General features: G+C 43.0%; 1 protein-coding gene across 1 annotated transcript; it reads right to left on the reverse strand.

Moving 5' to 3' along the window:
• Positions 1–275: 275 nt before the first annotated feature.
• Positions 276–19702, reverse strand: golga7bb (golgin A7 family, member Bb). Its single transcript, XM_084376160.1, has 5 exons — positions 19598–19702; positions 13580–13705; positions 12796–12948; positions 6789–6890; positions 276–4846 (listed from the first exon to the last, which is right to left on the reverse strand). Exons 1-5 carry the CDS (start codon positions 19607–19609, stop codon positions 4763–4765), a joined length of 477 nt encoding a protein of 158 aa, XP_084232286.1. The 5' UTR covers positions 19610–19702; the 3' UTR covers positions 276–4762.
• Between the last annotated feature and the right edge of the window lie 40 nt (positions 19703–19742).

A 19742-nucleotide genomic window follows, 5' to 3' on the forward strand; every position in this document is an offset into this window, starting at 1 on the left:
TGTAATATTTAACCAAAAGTGACACATTTATGTGCAGAACGAAACCACCAAAGTCTGAGGCAGCTGAGGCTCATGGCCCAAGAGTTTACTTTGACAAATTGTAGATAACTCATACTCTTGACTCATTGTGGTATTTCTGCTGTAGACATCCTGAGAAATGTGTTTGAGAGAGGGATCGATCCTCACATGAACTCGGAGCAGCATGGGTCGGGTTTCTAAACAACAACATGAATTGAACCTCGTTGGATACAAACAGTAGCCTGCAGACACAATAATCAACTTCATCAGACACTTTATTCATCTCTTGGAGACAGTTGAGACTCTTCTCCCCAGGCATTGAATAATAATCAGCTTTGAGAAAAAATATACATGAATCCATTTCAATAAATATGTAAATAATCCGATGTAAACACACAGATAACACCAAGATAAGATAGAAATTCCTCTCTCACAGCAGCTCAACCGAGGGACTTTGTTGATCGGGGATTTCAGTTCTTGTCATCTGGTACTCGCTTTGTTTACACACACATCATGCAGCATTAAACATCAATGCAGTTTTAGTCTCCCCGAGGCAGAACGGCTCAGAACTCAGACTCTACACGGCATCTTCTACATCAGGAAGACATCATATTGCACTATGAATGATCTCTCACTTATAACAGCATAACAGACATTACTGATCCTGCTGCACTCTCAAATACAGTACAGGTTAAATATATGACATGTGGGAATTTACATACTGAAAAGGACTATACATCATCACTTGGTCCACAAGTTTTAAATCTCTGCTGCTCTTCCACGTGGTGGCACAGAGGTTATCTTGATATTCAGCATGATAGCGGTTCAAGGACCAAACATTTAATCTGCTCCGTGATAATGTACTGATATCTCAGAGCACATCTTCTTACGAGAATACATTACTACCATATCACAAGCTTCTCTCCCTCGGTTGTCTTCATTAATCAAAGAAGTCGTTACAGGAAGAACAAGCTACATAACGCCTTGTTATTTGGCACACAGTGCTTCTTTTTCACCTCAGTCTTAAAGGATAGGTTCAGATTATATTTAGTATTTTTTAAAACAACAAAAATGGAATGTAATATTCATAATTACATGTTCATTACTAATAATTGTTGCGTTTTCGTTACCTTAGAATGAGTCCCTTTGATCTACAGAGAAACGAAACAGGGCTTTTCATGTTTCAGTGGTCTCTGTAGGAAAGAATGAGACGAGGGGTATTCAGTTGGTTGAATGTCCTTCGCTAGATGCCACTACATCCTACACACAGGACCTAGGCTGCACTTAGACACCAATAATGCCAAATGCTAATGTTAACATACTAACATGTTCACAATGAAAAAATGCTATTCTAGCTGGTAAAATGTTCGACATCTTAGTTCAGCATGTTAGCATGTTAACATCTACTAATTAGCAGTTAATACAAAGTACAGCTGAGGCTCATGGGAATGTTATTATCTAGTCATAAACCACATTAGACAACTCACAATGTTCACTTGGTGATGGCTCTAGTCGAGGGATCACCCAAGTAATTACAATTCAAACTGAAGGGAATGTGTATCTCTGAACTAACTAACTCACTAACTAACTAACTAATTAACTTAGAAAAGTCTAAGTTAGGGAAAAGTCAGGGGATCACGAAAAAGTCTGTTGGCACCATAGATATCTGAGTCAAAGGCAACATGCACACCACTTGCTTTTTTATGGTGCAAGGAATTAAATACTACAGAAAAGGTTGAAGTTTCGGTCGCAAAAACCTTTCTCAAGACACAACCCTGAGTTTTTGAAGCTGCTTGTCTTGAGAGAAAACATCAACCTTTTCTTTAATAAATCAATGCAGATGTAGGGAGGGAAGGAATTACTAATTTTCATTGAATACCATAGATTTCTGAGCCAAATTTCATGTCACAGCATCATTGCAATCCCTAAAGCTGCTAGCATGTTTAAACCTGAACCTATCCTTTACTTTAGCCTTTGAATTTGGCACATTTTACACTTTTCCCCTGAGGATCATCATCATCAACACCCCTCTATTTACCTCCACTACAATAACTGACGTTGTTAACAACAACATCATAAGCTACATCGTCAACACTTCTCGGACGAAAACAAAATGTTATCTTCATTTTCCAGAAGATACTACAAAGCAGCTGACAGCTGTACAGACGGTATGCTTTATAGCTGCTCTGTCACTTGATGCCCAAATTAGAGAGGATATTAAAACATCAAAAATGTATTTAGGGACTAATACTGGGCACCAAAGATGTTTTGGAATTAAATAGCATTATGGCATTTGGATCCACCTCTTTACACTTTACAAACTCAGACGAGCATGTATGGTACAGTTCTTCTGCTGCACAGTTCAGAATCACTCATTGTTTTTTTTCTTTATACATTGTCCAATGAGCTCCTTTATTCGCTTATTGGCAGTGTTGAGTCATTTGTAAATTGATCAGTCCATCAGCCCCAGGTTGGGTATCCATTCCACTGGGATGAAACATGAAGGCATCGAAAAGCACAGGAGGCTGAACACAAGCACGACTGAACTCAACTGCTGTGGTAAAATGTGAGTAGGTTCGTCTCATTCATCCAGGTATTAAAATGTCGAGTTTTAATTAAACTATCCACTGGGGTGAATCAAAAAGTCTTTGCATCTACAATGACTTTCCTGTGAGTAGTTTAACTTCAACTTGACACTGCTGCTCTGGTGAAAGTACACAGGGCTGGTCGCAAGGCAGGGGATCAGGCTGAGGGTTTTGCTCATACTGTAGCTGACGACTCGGCTGAAGAAGAGTTGAGGGCTACACTCCCACAGGTAACTAAGAGATCATGTTAATGACTGAGTTTAACAAAAACAGAGCTAAAAATGGAGACAGAAACTGTGGCAACGGAAATAAAATATGCAGACAGTGAAACAGGGCTTAGGTTGTTTTCAGGAGGTCTTGTCTTGTGTTAGGCGTTTGTGTGGGTGTGCTGTCTACCGGCATCAACTTTTCTGCTACATAATGATCATCTTTTGTCTCGTCAGCCTCCACACACACACGCATGTTAGTCAGACCCGATTAACTATTTTCCTAAAAAACAGAATTAATGATCCTCAGGCTGCTCTGTCTTGTGTGCACTGACGATATTAGAAAGGCAATGTTAGATGAATATTGTGTTTCCTTACGGAGCAGAAGGTGGAATGTTTCTGGTGATTTTTCTTTCAGAACTTCCTCAGTCTGACCCTAGAGGGAGCTACAACTGTGGATCACTGACAAGATGACATCTAAACTGATGCCTATCTTTCTGATAATGGAAAACAGATTTTAAAAAAACAAAAAAACACTAATGAACTACAAGCCTTTGATGATAGAAATGTTAAATCTGCCTCTGCATCAACACATCTCTTCATTTCTTACAGTATTGTGGCGTGCAAGTCGAATGCAACACATTCTATTTAATCATTATAGTCTGGATTTAAAATAAACACAAGCTGCCGACAGACTAAAGAAGTTCAGGTAATGAACCCTGTGTGTGCTGATTCTCCTACACACACTTTTCATTAATTTCCATGCACCGACACAGATCAAACAGCAGCAGAGATAACAACCCACCCTGCCTCAGTCTCCTCAGAACCAAACGTGTCAGAGTGTGTTCGGTTCTCATTTATAGCGCTGATCTTTGTTCTCCGACATCTTCTTAATGATCAAGTGAGCTTTCATCTCACACTAGTTGAGGCTGGGACTAATGGCACACGCACATGCACGCCCACAACACACCAGATACACATGCGCACGGCCACGGGCCTGGGTTTGCTTGCAATGAGCTGAGACCACAGAGAGTATTGTCTAGCTGGGTCGACTCCGCAACCGCCAGAGTATGTGTGTGTGTGTGCAGGAATTCATGGCCGAGAGCCACAAGTGTGTGTATGTACGCATGTCTCTCGCTCGTATGTGTCTGTATGAGCACTTGGGCACGGTTCTATGCATGTGTGTGTGTGCGTAGGAGTGTGGTGACCTACAGCTGTGATGTGGATCACCAGTATCCACTGCTGTGAATGAAGAGGATAAATAAGCCAAGGTGCTCTCTGTTAGCTGTTTGATACTGAAGCCAAGTGCATGTGAACAGAGCATAGAACCAACCGGTCCCACAGCGGGCCCAATTTGCCAGCATTCAAAGCGGCTTGACCCCGACCCACCTGACATGAATGCAATCATTCAGCGAGACCGGAGAACATTCGTCTCCCAGGAGGCGGGTAGTTTTCCTCCTTCCAGATCTCAGTGCTGCTGCATGGACTGCGGTGCAGATCGACATTGTGACAGTGACCCTTACTGAGAACAATCAAGCATTGACGTCCCGTTGGATAAGCCCGCTGAATCACGGTGTGACTCATGGAAACAGACGTGATGGAATGAGGGAAAATGTGAGGGGGGAAATAAGAACAAAAGAAATGATGATTATTTTGGTTCGGACAGCTGTTGGAGAGTGAAGGATATTCCCTCACAGACACCCTGGATGTTGGCTTGTACTTGTGTTGGTTCTGTTGCGTATCCAGTGTGTTTGTGTAAGCCAGTTCCTGTTCTCGAGGTGGTACGTCGAAGGCCGCAGCAGAGGAGAGTGTGAATGCTGTGGATCACCTCCTCGCCTTTTTTTCTCAGCACTTGTCTTAGAACCTGGTGCTCTCATGTTTCAGCATGCGGATGTTGGTAAGCGTCCCGCTGCCCCTGTGGTGGTACCCGTAAGCCTGGCGCTGCCCCTCCAGTCACCGAGCGCTGCCTGCCGACGACATGCTGCTGCTGGGACTGGAGCTGCCCGAGCCCCGGTCTTCAAACACGCTGACTTCTAGCTGAGGACACGTTACGTCAAGGATCATCATGAAGAAGAGAATATCAAAATACGGGGTTGAGAAAGTGTTGGTGGCTAAAGGACTTTCAAAATCCTTGTTTTTTTGTTATTCACACAACATTTTTCATCTCTAAGTGCTGTTATGTTAGTGTGGGTGCACAACCAAACAACCGATCTTTGATGAAGTGTACTCATGAGATGTTTCGATTTTCTCCTCCCCCCGGGTATCCTGTTGATTTCTCATTGGATACTGCCTTTTTCCATTCTCAGATGCCTCTCCAAGGTACCATTGTATCTTGGTTTTGGCCACAATAAAATCAAGCATGTTTGAAAAAGAAACATGTAGCATCTGGAACAAATCATGACAAGGTCAGGATGTGTCTCAGTATCACTCAAACTGGATGTGTGGTTTTGTCTGCTTAAATGGTTTTTAACTCTCATATCAAAATATAGTCTGGGACAGACAAGTCAATGTAAAAGTAATTTTGTCTGCGCAAGGCCAAGATGGACTGTTGGCCCTACAACTATGGGTTCCAACAAGGCCTTAGGAAGCCTTTTAAATGCGGGTGGGACAATTTTAACAGAGGTTTGGGGGTTCTCCCATAAACATTTTTAAATAGAGTAGATATCATTTCATGTATTCTGATGCCTTCGACCAGGTGGTTTGATACTTTATCTGGTTTTATTGACACAAGAAACATTCTTGGTACGCCTACATCGTAATTGATTCAATTACCAGTTTACTTATTTGGCTAAAAATACACATTTGCTAACATTTCAAATAGACTTAAAATAAACTTTTGAAGATTCAACACATCAAATTAAATATCTAAATTAATCACCACCACTTTTTAACTTTTCTATTTCATAAATTCCATAACCTCACACTATTATAAAGTACCAAGTTGTATCATTTAATGAGATGGTGGCACTGCAGTAACAGTAAAAGATTTAAATGTAACAATAAAAAATGAAGGCTTATTGCTAGAGCTCCCCCTGCCTTTACACCCTTCATCCCATCTTGTTTACTTCACTAGTTTACATCTTCATTTCTCTCCCTCTCCCTCCTTCCTGTCACGTTTCCCTTCTTCCTACCTCGTACTCTCTCTTTGTTTAAGGCTTTTTGTAGTGACAGTGTGTGACCCAGCTGCCTGGCATCGGCACAACTGAATTGGCACAAGTAAGACACGTTATGCTGTTCTGTTCGAGAATGAGGTCTCCTAACTAGCCTTCACAAACACAGACCGTATTGTATAGGCGTGTATTGACTAATAAGTGTTGGGAACAGGTTGGCTCTGTGACATGGAGCCTGTTCTGTGAGTCTGGGCCAGGCTGGTGTGATGGTCTGCTGGACACATTCTCTCTCCCCTCTTCCGCCTTTAGACTACACGAGGAACCGTGCTGGGATCGGTGCCACTAACAAAGAGAGACGGGGCTTATAATGTAGCAACTCAACTATAAAACAACACTTGATGAGACATTTGAAAAGATTGTGATAGAGCATCTTATTCTGGAATGATAAAACAGGCTTGAGCAAAGAAATCACTACACCCTAGGGTGCTGATTCATCACATTACCCTGTTCTGTTCACCTTTCGTATCCAAAGGACATTTGACAGAGCATGCATGCTTTTTTCAGCCCTGCCCTGCTTCATAGTTACTCCCGGGAATGATAGCTGGCCATTGAACAGCTCCTCTGCGGCAGCTGGAGTTCAAGTGCCTTGTTCAAGGACAGCTTGATGGTAATATATGAGGAAGAGGAGGTATTTTATCCATATATTCAACCCAGATGTTTCTAGCAGTTCCAGTGATTCTTAAAGCCTTAAAGCCTGGTTTCTCCAACCACTAAACTGCTGCCACCTCCCATCTATCTTCTGCCTGTCATGCCTGGGCCTTTCTCGTACTTTATTCTGGAGAGAACAGCAGCAGATGAGCAAAGGATACAACCCTCATTCCTCTCTCTATGGGGTCAGTGAGCAGCAGACCTCTCGGAGCGTAGATCTTCTCATTCTGCTCCTGGACGTAGCCCGATATCTTCTTTAGCACCTGGAATAAAACAGGAGGGTGGAGAGGGGTAGAAAATAAAAGATGGACATTTAGAGATAATTCAGATTTGATTAGAACCAGCAGAACATGTGGCCCCGCAGAGAATAATCTGAACTGACATCAACTGCAAATTACTTTGGCACTCTGTGTTACATGTGATAACCATGCATCTAAGAGAGGCTAAATATAAGCAGGCCTGCAGCAACTTTAAGCTCCTCCTGTGTTGTCTTGAATGGAAGAAATTAAAAAATGGAAGAAATGAGTTTGCAGTCCTTCTGCACTTAGTTAGCATGCAGCATATGATACTGAGTCTCTCGAGTCATTGGCCGTCTTTATTTTTCCTGAACATTATAATCTAAACTCAAAGTAATTCCATTATGCTCTAAGTACAGCAGTTATTTTTATACATAGTTCCAACTGTGGTTCAAGGAATTGAATTACTAAAATTGACGAGCCCGAGCTTTTCTCTTTTTGAAGTTTTCCATTTGGAAGCTTTTTGCTTCGGAATCCCAAAGATGGCTCTCTCGGGCTAAATGTCACGGCTTGGTTAACTGTCGGGGCAATTTGGAGACACTCTGCAATGTGAGGTGGACAGTTTATTTAGACAGCGTTGGCACTGAACTTCTTCTCGGTTTCGCAAGTGCGCATTGCATCAAGTGTGCGAAAAACCACAGAGCAGCAGTGGTGTGAAGCTGAGCACTAAGTTCAGACCGTGCTTTGGCACACAAATGCAAACAAGCATGCCTGTATACATTCTCCTGCACACACAGTTTGCCCTGGAGAGTAGAAGAGTGTTTAAGAAAAGCTATGCACTGTGATGTTTTCCAAGGGTTGCTGCTGATAGCAAGCAAATGACTGCTGACTGATGGCCAGTGATGCTAAATGCAGTGATATTAGCTAAAGTGGCATCATTAGAGCAGCTTATTCAGCCTCAGCTATGCCTCTGTGGACACTAACAATGCTGATGTGCCATGCCTCCAATGATCTCTGCCTAACCATGTCAATCAGCTACACCAACACACTCCACTGGGTCTCATGCACACAAAAAGCATGTGCAATCTTTAGTTCATCTGTGTGCCTATGCCAAATCAACAAACATTCATATCACACAACAGCATTTCATATTCTACATTCTACTTTATAGTAGTGTTGTAGTACTCAACATCAGCCTTGGTCTCAAAACCACTTTTTGAATTTCTCGACCACATTCTTACTGGGCCTTATCTGAGTCTCAGACAAAGAGGAATCTGGAATTTATTTCAAGACCACAACTGAAGGGATATCACTGAATTGTCTGATACATTCTGTACTTAATGATGGTTTCTATGGGACGACGAGAGTCATAAACCTGATGTCTGCACCAGAAATTGTTTTGTGTTATATTGGATGGTAGAACATGGAAAAGGAGTGTTGAATAAAAAAGGTTCAGGTGATTTCAGCCCCCTCCAAAGTAACATTCCCACATTAAAATTCACCTTTTCAATGCTTTCTGATTATTTTGTCAAGACATTTTTCAATGGTACACTTACATGTATGCAGATATAGTATACATGGCTTTAAAAGTTGGTGTTTTAATATGAAGGTGGATCTTTCAGGTCAATTTTAGTTATGCCCTTTGGTTTGCAAGTGTGTAATGCAGTGTTGGACTGCACTGGTCTTGGTCTTGAATTTGTCCCAACCCCTCAAAGTGGTCTTATCTCGGTCTCTATACTCTCTGCTCCTGGTTATGACTTGATCTTAGGCGGTCTTGACAACAACGCTGCTGTATATACATAATCAATGAATCTGCTGATTATTTTCATACATCAATCTATTGTTTAGTCTATAACAGGGCTGCCTAAAGTGGGGCCCGCCGGCCAATGTTTGCCTGCCATAAGGTCGATTTGGCTCACCAGATGTTTCTAGCAAGAACAATACAAACATGAATCCAAAAACTTGAATGCTTGAACTGCTTCTGGTGTTTTTGTGAGGTAAAACCTTTCTTAAATATGCAGGATCCCTCATTATTTATCATTTTGATATCTGAGGATGGTGGACAGAGTTACAAGGGAATTTGGGATCTTTGTCCCATTTTGCATCTTAACAATATTATTCAAAAGATGTTTGCTTGTGGCCTGTGGCCCACCATTAAGTTTTGGTTTTGGGAAAAGCTTTCAGCACCCCCTGGTCTGTCTTGTGATTTCCCAGATGGAAAGTCTTCAAGTTGCTTATTTTGTCCAACCAACAATCCAAAATCCAAAGACTCGATTCAAATCGATTTATCGATTATCAAAAACAGCTGGTAACTAAACTTTTTCTAAAGGAAAACTGGTTTATTACAACTTTTGGTCACATTTGTAGCTTTAGCACAGACACATTGCTAAAATGAAGTCCGATTGGGCAAGAAACATGATTGATTGACTAGATCAAGCTGTAAATAAGCAAAAGTTGAGTCCTGTTATCAACAACTTTATTAGGAGGTTAAACTGAAACTGACTGTACATGAAAATCTGGCTAACCTACAGGTTGATAAAAAAAATGTTTACGATTGTCTGACCACTCCTGCTTCTTACCAGGCTTCTTTGTAAGCAACCGTGTTATCAATGAAATTGATAAGTATTAAGTAAAAAGCAATAAGTTAGTACGGTAAAACTGATATAATGGGTTTCAAGTTACAGTAGAAGATACATGTACCCTTTGAAGTAAGCCGCCTTTGGATGCAACTTTTGTGTAACTGATTTATTCAACATGACAGACTCACATTCTCTTTTGTAAGTTAACTAAAGGTCAATGCGGCACTCTCAGCCTTGAGAGATTAAAACAATAGAGACTGAGCAACACACTGAGCAGCGCTCCTCGGGGATGTCAAAGGCCTCTTACAGCTGCAGGCACAGCTGCTAATATGGTGACCCCTGCTAGTGAAGACTAAACCACAGAAGAATACTTAGTCTCCCACTGGAAGAAGAAGAAACTTTTGCAATGTAATGTCTGGATAGTGTTACAAGCAAACAAGTCATGGAATTCCTCAGTGAAAAGCCATTTAAGAAGCCATCAAAAGGAAGTGGTTCGCTCCATTGGGCTGCTTTAAATCAGTCAGATCTATGTCAAGTATACCTAAGCAGAAAACAATCAGTATTTGGCTTGGAACAATGACAGTGTATCCACACATTTTTTAACACAATGCAAACTGTGTCTTTTGTTCAAAACTCCATCAAAGAGAGTCAAATATCGCTGAGAGGAAGCAGAGACACACAGAGCAGAGCCCTGACTAATAGGTTTATTGTGGTGCAGGGAAAAGGCCAATCCTTCGGCGCGGAGCGAGCTCTCGGGGCAGCTCAATCCTCTTCAGCTTAACAATATGACAGTCAAGTATACAAGCTGTGCCTCTGTTGTACTGGCATGTGTGTGACGACGGCCCTTCGGGGAAAAGCTTTGTAAGAGTGTGTGCATATCGCCTAAGAAGCGAAGGTGTCACAGTTCGTTTCACGTGCATGTTTCGAGTGTGTACTTCGCGGCTCGAATGAAAGTTGTTTATATCACCAGTGATGTGTGTATACATGTGTCTGAGTGGGTCCCATGTGTGCAGCCAAATTCTTGCGAATAATAGAAGGAGAAAAGTAGGAGACGGCGGGAACACACTATGCGTGAGGGGAGCTTTATGAATGCTTGTATGCACATGTATCTGTTCTGACATGCTGGGAGTAATCAGTGTCCTTTGATAGGGTGAGATATAAGCTTCAAGGGCTCTGGGTGCTCCAATGAGTCTGAACACTGATCCATGCTCACTTGTGTGTGGCCCCCTTATCAGCGCACACACTCGGACACGCAGCGCCGACTTGGGTGGGTATATTTGATCATCGTCAGTCATAACGTCATTCAGCCGAGATGATGAAGTTAAACAAGTAAATAAACAACTCTCCTGTGGGGCTGATATGATCTGAGCGTCTCAATGGAGCGGCACCCAGCTGAGAGGGAGATGAAAGGAGCCTCAGACCAGGACATTTCTGCATGGCTTCAATGCAGCAATAAGTCCCTTTGTGCTTCTTGGTCAAGCTCCCAGTTCCTGTGCACTGCTTTGATAAAGAAATGTTGACAAAACGCAACAAGACGAGGGAGATGAAAGTTGTGGGTGACAGAGATCAGAACAGTGAGGCATGCTGGGACCAAAGCCCCGGCAGGTACCCACGCAGTCACACTGGAACTCGCTGTGTGTGACTCTGTGTATGTGTTCTTGTTTCAGCTCATGAAGATATGAAGGTAAATGTCGTGTCACAGTTGGCGTGCCGTGTGTTGCCCACCGGCACACAGGTGTGGGCTTCCGAGCGAGTTTTAATGGTGGACGCACAGCTGAAGGGGAACATCGTACAAAAGAGAATCAGATGGTATCTCCTGTTTTTTGGCTCCGCTGCCCTCGCGTTCTGACCACAGAGTGCATTAGAACATGAAAATCGAATGCTTTCGTGTGTGAGAGAGAGCTGGCTTCAGTAAAAATGGACAAATATGGCAGTAAATAGGCTTTGTGGATGAGCACTGAGGGTTATAATAAGCAGCTGTGAATGAATATTAGTTGAGATTAAACATTCTAACAATGATATTACTATTCTACTGTGCACTATCAGGATCCAGATCTGATTTAATATGTTTTAATATTAACATTTTTTAATATTAAATTAGTCCAAGAGGGTCCTGGTTTGAACCGTCTGCCTGCTGGTTCCTTTCAGTGTGAAGACTGTGTGTTCTCTCAGGGCCTGTGTGCATTTCTTCAAGCTGCTCCTGTTTTCCCCCACAGTACTAAGACATGCAGTATTGGTAAACCGCCTGGGGGTGTGATTGGTTGTGTCTATATGTGCTACTCATTCCCAAAAAAGTTGGGATGCTGTGTGAAATACAATGAAAACAGAAAGAATATCTGTCTCCCTGGAACTGCTGCGGGAATGCAGGAGAGCAGCGTACACATCTGCCATAAGAGGGTGGAGTGATGTGCAGGCGTACGACGGAGGGTGAAGGCCCGCGGCTCCCCGAGCAACTGACGGAGCTTCAGACGGCTGTGAGTTGTTTAGGATCACATACTGCATTCTACATCGCAACTTTTTTCGAAATCCGGGTTGTAGCAGTTGTGTGGAAGATGCTAGCATAGACTCTATAGCCTCCTCAACAGCAAACACAGGCTATAAAAGGATGGATTGATTTTTTTTTATTATTTTCTTTATTTACAGTCCACTCAGACAGTGTTTTTCCCCATAAGGCTCCATCAGGTTTGCTCTGTGTTCAATAAAATATTATCTCTGGGCTGCAGAATGCGCTATGCGGCTGCAGTCTCTGTCTATGTCAGGTTTATTTTAGCTGCAGAACGAGCAGAACACTGAGTCTCCATACCAAAACAAGCTCTATAAAAAGTCAAGCCTGGTATGCTCTGGGGAAATATTAAAGTTATGCAAACTATGGAGGCTTTGAGGAGTAATCGACATTTTGGAAAGTATGCTTTCTTTTACGAGGATGAAAAGGTCGTTACCCTTCTTGTGTGTGTGTGTGTGTGTGTGTGTGGAGCTGGAGCCAGAGGGCACCAGACACATTTTACCAGGAGACATTTTGACCTGTCAGAGTTGGAAATGCACAGGTGTCGCTAACATTAATGGTGGCTCGACTCTATTCAAGTGTCCCAGTGTGCCATGACAGTGTTACAGTGTCAGCCAGCGAGCACAACACCAGACTCTAGCTAGAAGCTACATGGAATTCAGCCAAATCGGTGATTTTATTATTTACACCTATGCTTTTCTTTCAAAATGTCTCCCATGACAATACCTTTTGGCCTCTCTTAGTATTTAGACAGAAATAGAAGTAGCTCTTACAAAGAAAACAAATAAGTGTGTCTCACAGTTATTTAATTCTGGTCCACAGGTATGTATTATGGCCATCAATTGATTACCTTCTCATAGCGGGTCTCCATGCAGAGGAAGATGATATAAGCTGTCGCACAAGCCAGACATCCTTCCAGGTACGACTGACCTCCGATTTTTTCAGCCTCCACATAGTAAGAGTTGAGCGTCTTCACCGTCTCCTCGAGCAACGTTCGCTCAATCTACTTACAGACACAAACAACAGGTGGAGATATGGAGGCAAGCACACACCATAAGGACTGCAAGAGTGAAAAGTGTTAACTGTGAGAGCAAGCTGCCATCAAACAGCCTGCCAACCATACCAGCATTCTGCTCAACACAAAACACTCGGACTTTAGGAACACACACACACACACACACACACACACACACACACACACACACCTCACTTGCAGAATGAAGATTATTCAGCGGTGTCTGATAGAGAGCGGGGACAGTGAAGTGATGCAAATGATATTTCTGTTTTTAAATGCTACCATTACACTGACTGCCTCTGTGTTTCTTGCTCTGAGTGTAGATTGTCTGATTCCGATGCTAATTGCTGAACAAATCTACAATAACAACCTTACATAACAGCATTCACAGGAGCTGAAGGTAAGAAGAGCTAATTAGTAACTTAAATAAACGTTCTTCTTACCACACAATAGTTAGCCGAGCTTTAATGTAGTTGTGACACTTTTGATGGTACGAAGCTACACTAAGCCGTCACTCCTCCTGTCTCGGCGAGTGAAGGTGTCGTTTCAGGTGAGTTCGCCAACATATCACATTTGCTTCTGTGTGCATACGTCAGTGTGCGTTTGTGATTGTGCTCACCCTGTTGTCGAGCTCTGAGGGGAACTTGGTCAGGAAGCGGCAGACGGTTCCTTCGCTGTAGTCTCTCTGTATGAACACCTTTGTTACCAGCGATGCACTGTGCCTCAGCTCCTGAAGGTTATGGAACTAAGAACACAAGATGGGAAAAGCAGACAAGTTCAATTTGCGGTACAAAATACATTCATGTAGGAACAAGAGGAGCAGATGTATCTTTGCTTTTCTTTTGCTTTTCGTCTGGCGGGGAGTCTGAGGCAATTTAACCTTTGAGAGTCTTTGAGATCTCATGTGAGTCAGTTTTGCCAGCTCTGAGTCGTAATTTTTCCAATAACGCAGGCGCAACAGGGCTACATACATGCAGTGAGGGAACGATACCATGTCACTACATCAAAATCAGTGCAAGCTTATTTAACACTCTCTCTGGCATCCTCCTGCATCAATCGGCCCACTTGCAGTGATAGCGAAACACTTTGAAAGACATCCACTTTACAGCACTTTGGTGCTGAATGGTGTGTTTTACACCCAAACAGCCATTCCCCTGAGAGGCATACAGCAGCAACCAAATGGGCCAGCGTAACTTGTCTCCTGCTGATCTAAATTACTCCCCTTAAGAGGATGGTAATTAGAGATACAGTGGGAGTGTGGAGGGAGGGAGAGGGACGAACAAAACTGGTTGGAAAATCAAGTGAGAAACAGAGAGAGGCATGAGGTTTGTATTCATTTTGGAGCCTCAAATGACAGTATTTACTAAATTATATTCTCACAGCCAACATTAGGCTAGCTGCTGCAGTGTTGTTGTCGTTGAAAGCAAGCACAGCCTGTGTTTATGAGATTACCTGCATGTACTGTATAAGCGCTTCCATGAAAGCAGATATAGAACAGTGCCAGACTTTCATCTCTATATAGGGTATATAACTCGCAACCAGGAATAGCATCCAAGCTGCTATTTTTGTCAGCTAAAAGCCAAAATCATCTCGCAGCCACTAGATCTTTATGCCTGCCAGAGCTTTTAATATCCCTCTTGTTGCCTCCTTCGTCTCTCTAACTCTGTCCCCCTCCCCCTCCTCCCCACGCTATCTTCGGGCCATCATGATGAACAACAAGTCACTCTATTAATAGAAGCAATTATCAGCACACGATCGAGCATCATTTATCCAAGTTAGGATCAGTTGGCCGAGACTCAGGTTCATTAAGATTGTACAGGTCGTTTGCTCGTGACTGTCAGAATGTCTGTGTGTGTGGATATGGGAAGTGTATGTGTGCGGCAAAAGACTGCTAGTAGTGGAGGTCCTGCATGTGTTACTCAACCAGATATCAGCAGTAAAAAGAACTTGTGTATCTGAGAAAAGAGTTTGAAGAAAGGGAGGAGGGAAATAAGAAAAGTAGGATGAAAAGAAAAAGATACTAAAAACATTGGAGGAAAGAGGAAACATAGATGTAACCAAGGAAGGAAACAGGGAATGAATGAGATGGATAAGTAAAGATGTAAGGAAAGAGGAAGAGGAAGGAAATAAAATGTAGAAAAACTAAAGTAAGGAGAGGGAAAGAGAGGAAAGCAATGAAGGAAAGAAGAAAGAGGAAGAAAAAAAAGGATGTAGATGTTTTAGTTGACAGGAGTCCGGTCCAGAGGCTCCTGAGTGAACTGAGTAACATGCACAGCATTCAGGCCAGTGGGACATCGCGGTGTGTGCCTGTCTTTGACCTACTGACCTCCGTCTTACATCTCTGTGCTACGTGTTACTCACAGCTCAGCAAAGCAGGCAGAAGACGTGTCTATGAGGCTGCCGATCAAACGCTAAACACCATTTCTTGCAGGATGTCTCGCCCACAACTCCCCTGATTTTAATGAATTTGGAAAGTTGAGTTCCAGAGTTTAAAACTGATTGGCCTGATGGGGGTGTTGTGATTAAAGGTCAAAACTGATACATCTGACAACAGGGATCCAAAAACACTGGAGCGTTGGCGTATCGAGACACGCTGTTCCAGCATTTAAAATGAAGAAAGGCTAGATGTTTCACTTAGACTTTGTAATGATCGTGCATGTTTAAAGCACGTCACAATAATAAAATCTTCAGTCAGTATCAGTGTTGGCTGTGCAACATCGATCTGAGAGCTGTCCAGTGTCGGATGACTGTGTGCTGAATCATATATGAGAACAGAGGCACATCATCAGCTTGCTTCAACCATCTGCACTGCTTTTATGTTTTGAATATACAGCAGAGGGCTTCCTCATGCCAGGCTCTCTACAAACTCTTTTTCATTTTGCCTCAAACATTTTGGATTGTGTGTAAGTGTTTATTCATAAACTTTATTCACAAATGTCACTTACAAAATGTCTGCCTGATAGTGCAGTCTGCATCATGATTTGTTTGTGGATGTAGGTCATATAGCAGTAGTTTCATTGTTGGAATTTGGTCCTAAATTTTCTGTCTTTGGGCATCAAGCTCTATGCTATTGTTAGACTTAGACTATTATACCCTGACACCTGTCATATCCGTTTTCACATTCTTCTTTAACAAGTTAGGGGGACTTTACAACAACAGCTTGACTTTGTCCGGGGGACTTTTTGCACGTTAGGGTTAGACAAGTTCAAATAACATTGAGATATCAATAAAGATTCCAGAGTTCAACAGAAAAGTACTGCCCTTTAAGGATTCAACGATAAACAGAAAAAAAGATGGAGATTCAGTTTGTTACAAAGTTTGGTGTCTCACACTTTTCCAGAGTAAACCATCTTCTCAAGTGAATGAATCAAGGATCTTTGGCAACGTTATCAGTTAAGTTCAGTTAAGTTTTTCCTAAACGAGTTAACCCTCTTCTCATCAATAAAGGATCTCTGATACATTTCAGACGCTGTAGGAGTTACCTTTGTATCAGTCATTCGTTTGTTTTCGTCGATTCAGAATTTGATTGTCTACAACAGTCGTTCCGATCAATTTCGATGTCTCACAGTGCTGTCTTGGATCTCCGTTTTAGGTTTGACTACCAAAGATCTTGTCTCAGACAGCCTGTTAACTAACCTCAGCCCAACTTCAGCCCACACACAGTGTGAAGAGGCTCTTATACTGACACAATTGAACTAAACCCTCTCACACACACACAACACGCACACACTGGAGAAACACACTAGATCTACATATCAGCATCCTATTCATAGCTATACCTAATATGCTACATGTAAATATGTAGTTAAGTGCTTTTCTGCAGCTGAATATCGATCGTTCACTCTTCAGCATCCTCCCTCTCCAGCCTCACCCCGAATAACCAGCAAGCTTCTCCCCCCTTACAAGTTACTTACAGCTGCCAACGTCCCCAAACAGCTACTCGACTTTGATATTAGAGGACTTGATAAAATATATCTTCCGTCACGTGGTGTTGATGTTAGTGGCAGAGTGGCCTTGTGTGTGTCCATTTAAGCCTTGGAGATAAATGTTTTCTGTTGGCACGGTGCTGATGTTTACTTTTCTGCGTGGGAGACCGGGGTTCAGATCCAGTCTATTGCTGTGTCTAAATATAGAACACAAGCAGACAGCAATGTTAAAGTGTCATACTGATCACACAGGACTCTATTAAGAAGCCCTGCGTCGTGCTGCACTGTCTGACCTCTCCGTCCGCCCACACACTATTACTTTGAGTTTAAGTTACAGGCATTGCATGTTGATTAAGTGCAGAGGTGGAGTAAACAGTGAGAATAAGTTCCAGAAGGAGGAGGGCAAAGACACAGACATTTAACTGTAACCACATTATATATTTTACTAATTAATATGATACAACAACCTGTTCACAGCTCATTAAAAAGTTTTATCGTGAGGGATCCTCAGGGGAAATGCCACTGGTTCACAAAAACATATGCATTTCGTATTTTATAAAAGGAAATAGCCACGCTGAGCAGACAAAAAAGAAGGTAAAACACCAAACCACTCTATGCTAACTTTAACTGATGACACATCCCTAGTTTCCGCGTATTTTCTTTGTCATTTCCTTTTATTCCGACTCTGACACCCTTCCCTTATTTATGTGCTCCAGCTTGGAGCTGTGGGTCCGTGTGACTCTCATTGCCACGACATGTTTCCGAGTTTAGTCACTCCGACTCAAGGAACACGTAGCGACAGCACGGGTGAGTACTGCCAGTGGGCAGACATCGCAAAGGGCACACACACACAATTACAGCACACACAGTAAATGCATTCAGAGTTGGACGTTTTGTCTCACAGCATTTTTCTTCCTGTCAGCGCTCTCTTTTCATCTCTTCTTAATATAGCTGGTTTTCTGCCATTGGGAGCAGCAATTCTCATGTTTACCGCCAAGCTGTGCGAGTCAGAAGTCTATAAATCATTGAAGTTTAGACAGTGCTGACAAAACAGTCAAATCTCCATGACATTGAGGTGGAAGATCAGAGGACTGTGTGACCAAAGCTGGAAGAGGAAATCTTCTTTTGGATAAAGGTACAGTGTTGCTGCAGTAGAGAGCTTAACCTCTGCCAGCCCCTGAAATGATCACTGTCCTTCAACACATTATTCATCAACAGCGTAAAACTCGAGCCAGGATGAGCCTACAGACTGAGGAGGATCTGTCAGTGGTTGACTTAATGGATCCAGAGAGCGTCCATGCAGCACAAAGAGTCTGCAGTATGAGTTGATTGTTACTCAAGTCACTTAACGTGGTCATTTGCTGACTTGGCATACGGTAAATGTCACAGAATGACTTGTTATATAAAATGAGACGGGGAAAGAGGAAGACAGAGAGAGGCAGGAACTAAACTGTGCTGCTCATCTCAAACTCCAATCACCGATTGCTTACAAACTGCTGCAGCCTGTTCACATTAAATATGCCATGGATAATTGATGGGCCTTGGACATAAAATCTGTCCTGGTTGCACACGCTGTATGTTTGTGTGTGCGTACATGCATGTGTGTGCGTGTAATTGATGGGGCTTGGACAGGGACGCTGGCAGACCACCAGAGGAAATCAGGGCCACTCTGCCAATGTCTTGCCGGCTCAGGAAAAAAATAATCATGACTCCTCGCTGGCTTGCTGTCCACTGCACCTTCACCTGCAGCACCACTGTGCTTGAATTACAATTTCACTCTTTCACTTCATTAATCGGACGCTAGGAACAAAAATAGACATGAACACACGCTCACAGAAGCACATCTTGCATGCATGAGCTTAAGCTGCCCAGAACTTGCACCTAACTAATGGATGCCTCCTCCAGTGAGATCATTATAATGATAACTAAGGCATGCTATGTCTTCAGCATTAAAGTGACATCACCAAGGACACGAAGGGGGGTGGGAGGGAAGACGTGCCGCCGGCCTGAGAGCTACCAGGCATCACCGAGGCTAAAAATACATGCAGGAACACTGTTGATGCTGCCTGGAGTAACTAGTTGTACCAGGTGACACAGTGTGAACAACAGCACATCGTGTCATGGACTCTCTGCATCTCCTGCTCAGCGCTGTGAAGAGTTGCCAATCATGTTAAGTGCATTCATTGGAGGCACGGAGAGACACCAGGGAGCTGAGTGTGGATTTAAAAGGCAAGGACGAAGCCTTGTCAGGCTAATCTGAAAGTATGACAGAGGGAAAGACAGAGAGGGAGACTGTCCCTGTCCATGGTGCTGACTGCTCCATCACCATCACCACCACCACCACCACCACTCTCATCAGTCTCCCAAGCTCTGAGCCTCCACCTGAATGACACTGGCTTCTGTTCCACAACATGCATGCTAGAGAGAGAAGTGTCCAGCTCTCTGCTGCACCTGAGGATCTGTGTCTGCAGGGAGCTCACACACAGTGATGAGAGTGAGACCAACACTCTCCTCCGTGGAGATAACGTTACATGACTCGACTTAATCAGCCGACGAGCAACAGAAATCAACAAGCAAGACGTTCAGTTTACAAGACTGCACCTTTCTTTTTAAAAAAAAAAAACCCAACACACTAACAAACGGAGGCGCAGGATCATTTTCTTTGTAAAACAGTAAAAAAAAAAAGAAAGGAAAGGCTGTGGTTCTCTTACCTCTGTCGCCATATTGCAGTGAGAGGGTGCAGGATGCGTCCCGTGCTGAAATCGACAGCCGTGTGCTCGTGCTGTGCGGGACAACGCGACTACACAGAGGCTGGCAGGAAGGATCAGAGGCACGAGCGCGCGTGCACGTGCGCGA

This window comes from Pagrus pagrus, assembly GCF_965226575.1.
Source record: "Pagrus pagrus genome assembly, chromosome: 15".
In the NCBI taxonomy this organism is placed as follows: Eukaryota; Metazoa; Chordata; class Actinopteri; order Spariformes; family Sparidae; genus Pagrus; species Pagrus pagrus.

Coding starts and splice junctions, on each gene's coding strand:
- golga7bb (XM_084376160.1), bottom strand. Junction 12,949..13,579: donor CCTCAGAGCTCGACAACAGG/GTGAGCACAATC, acceptor GTCTGTAAGTAG/ATTGAGCGAACGTTGCTCGA. Junction 4,847..6,788: donor TAGAGAGAGGAATGAGGGTT/GTATCCTTTGCT, acceptor ACGTGTCCTCAG/CTAGAAGTCAGCGTGTTTGA.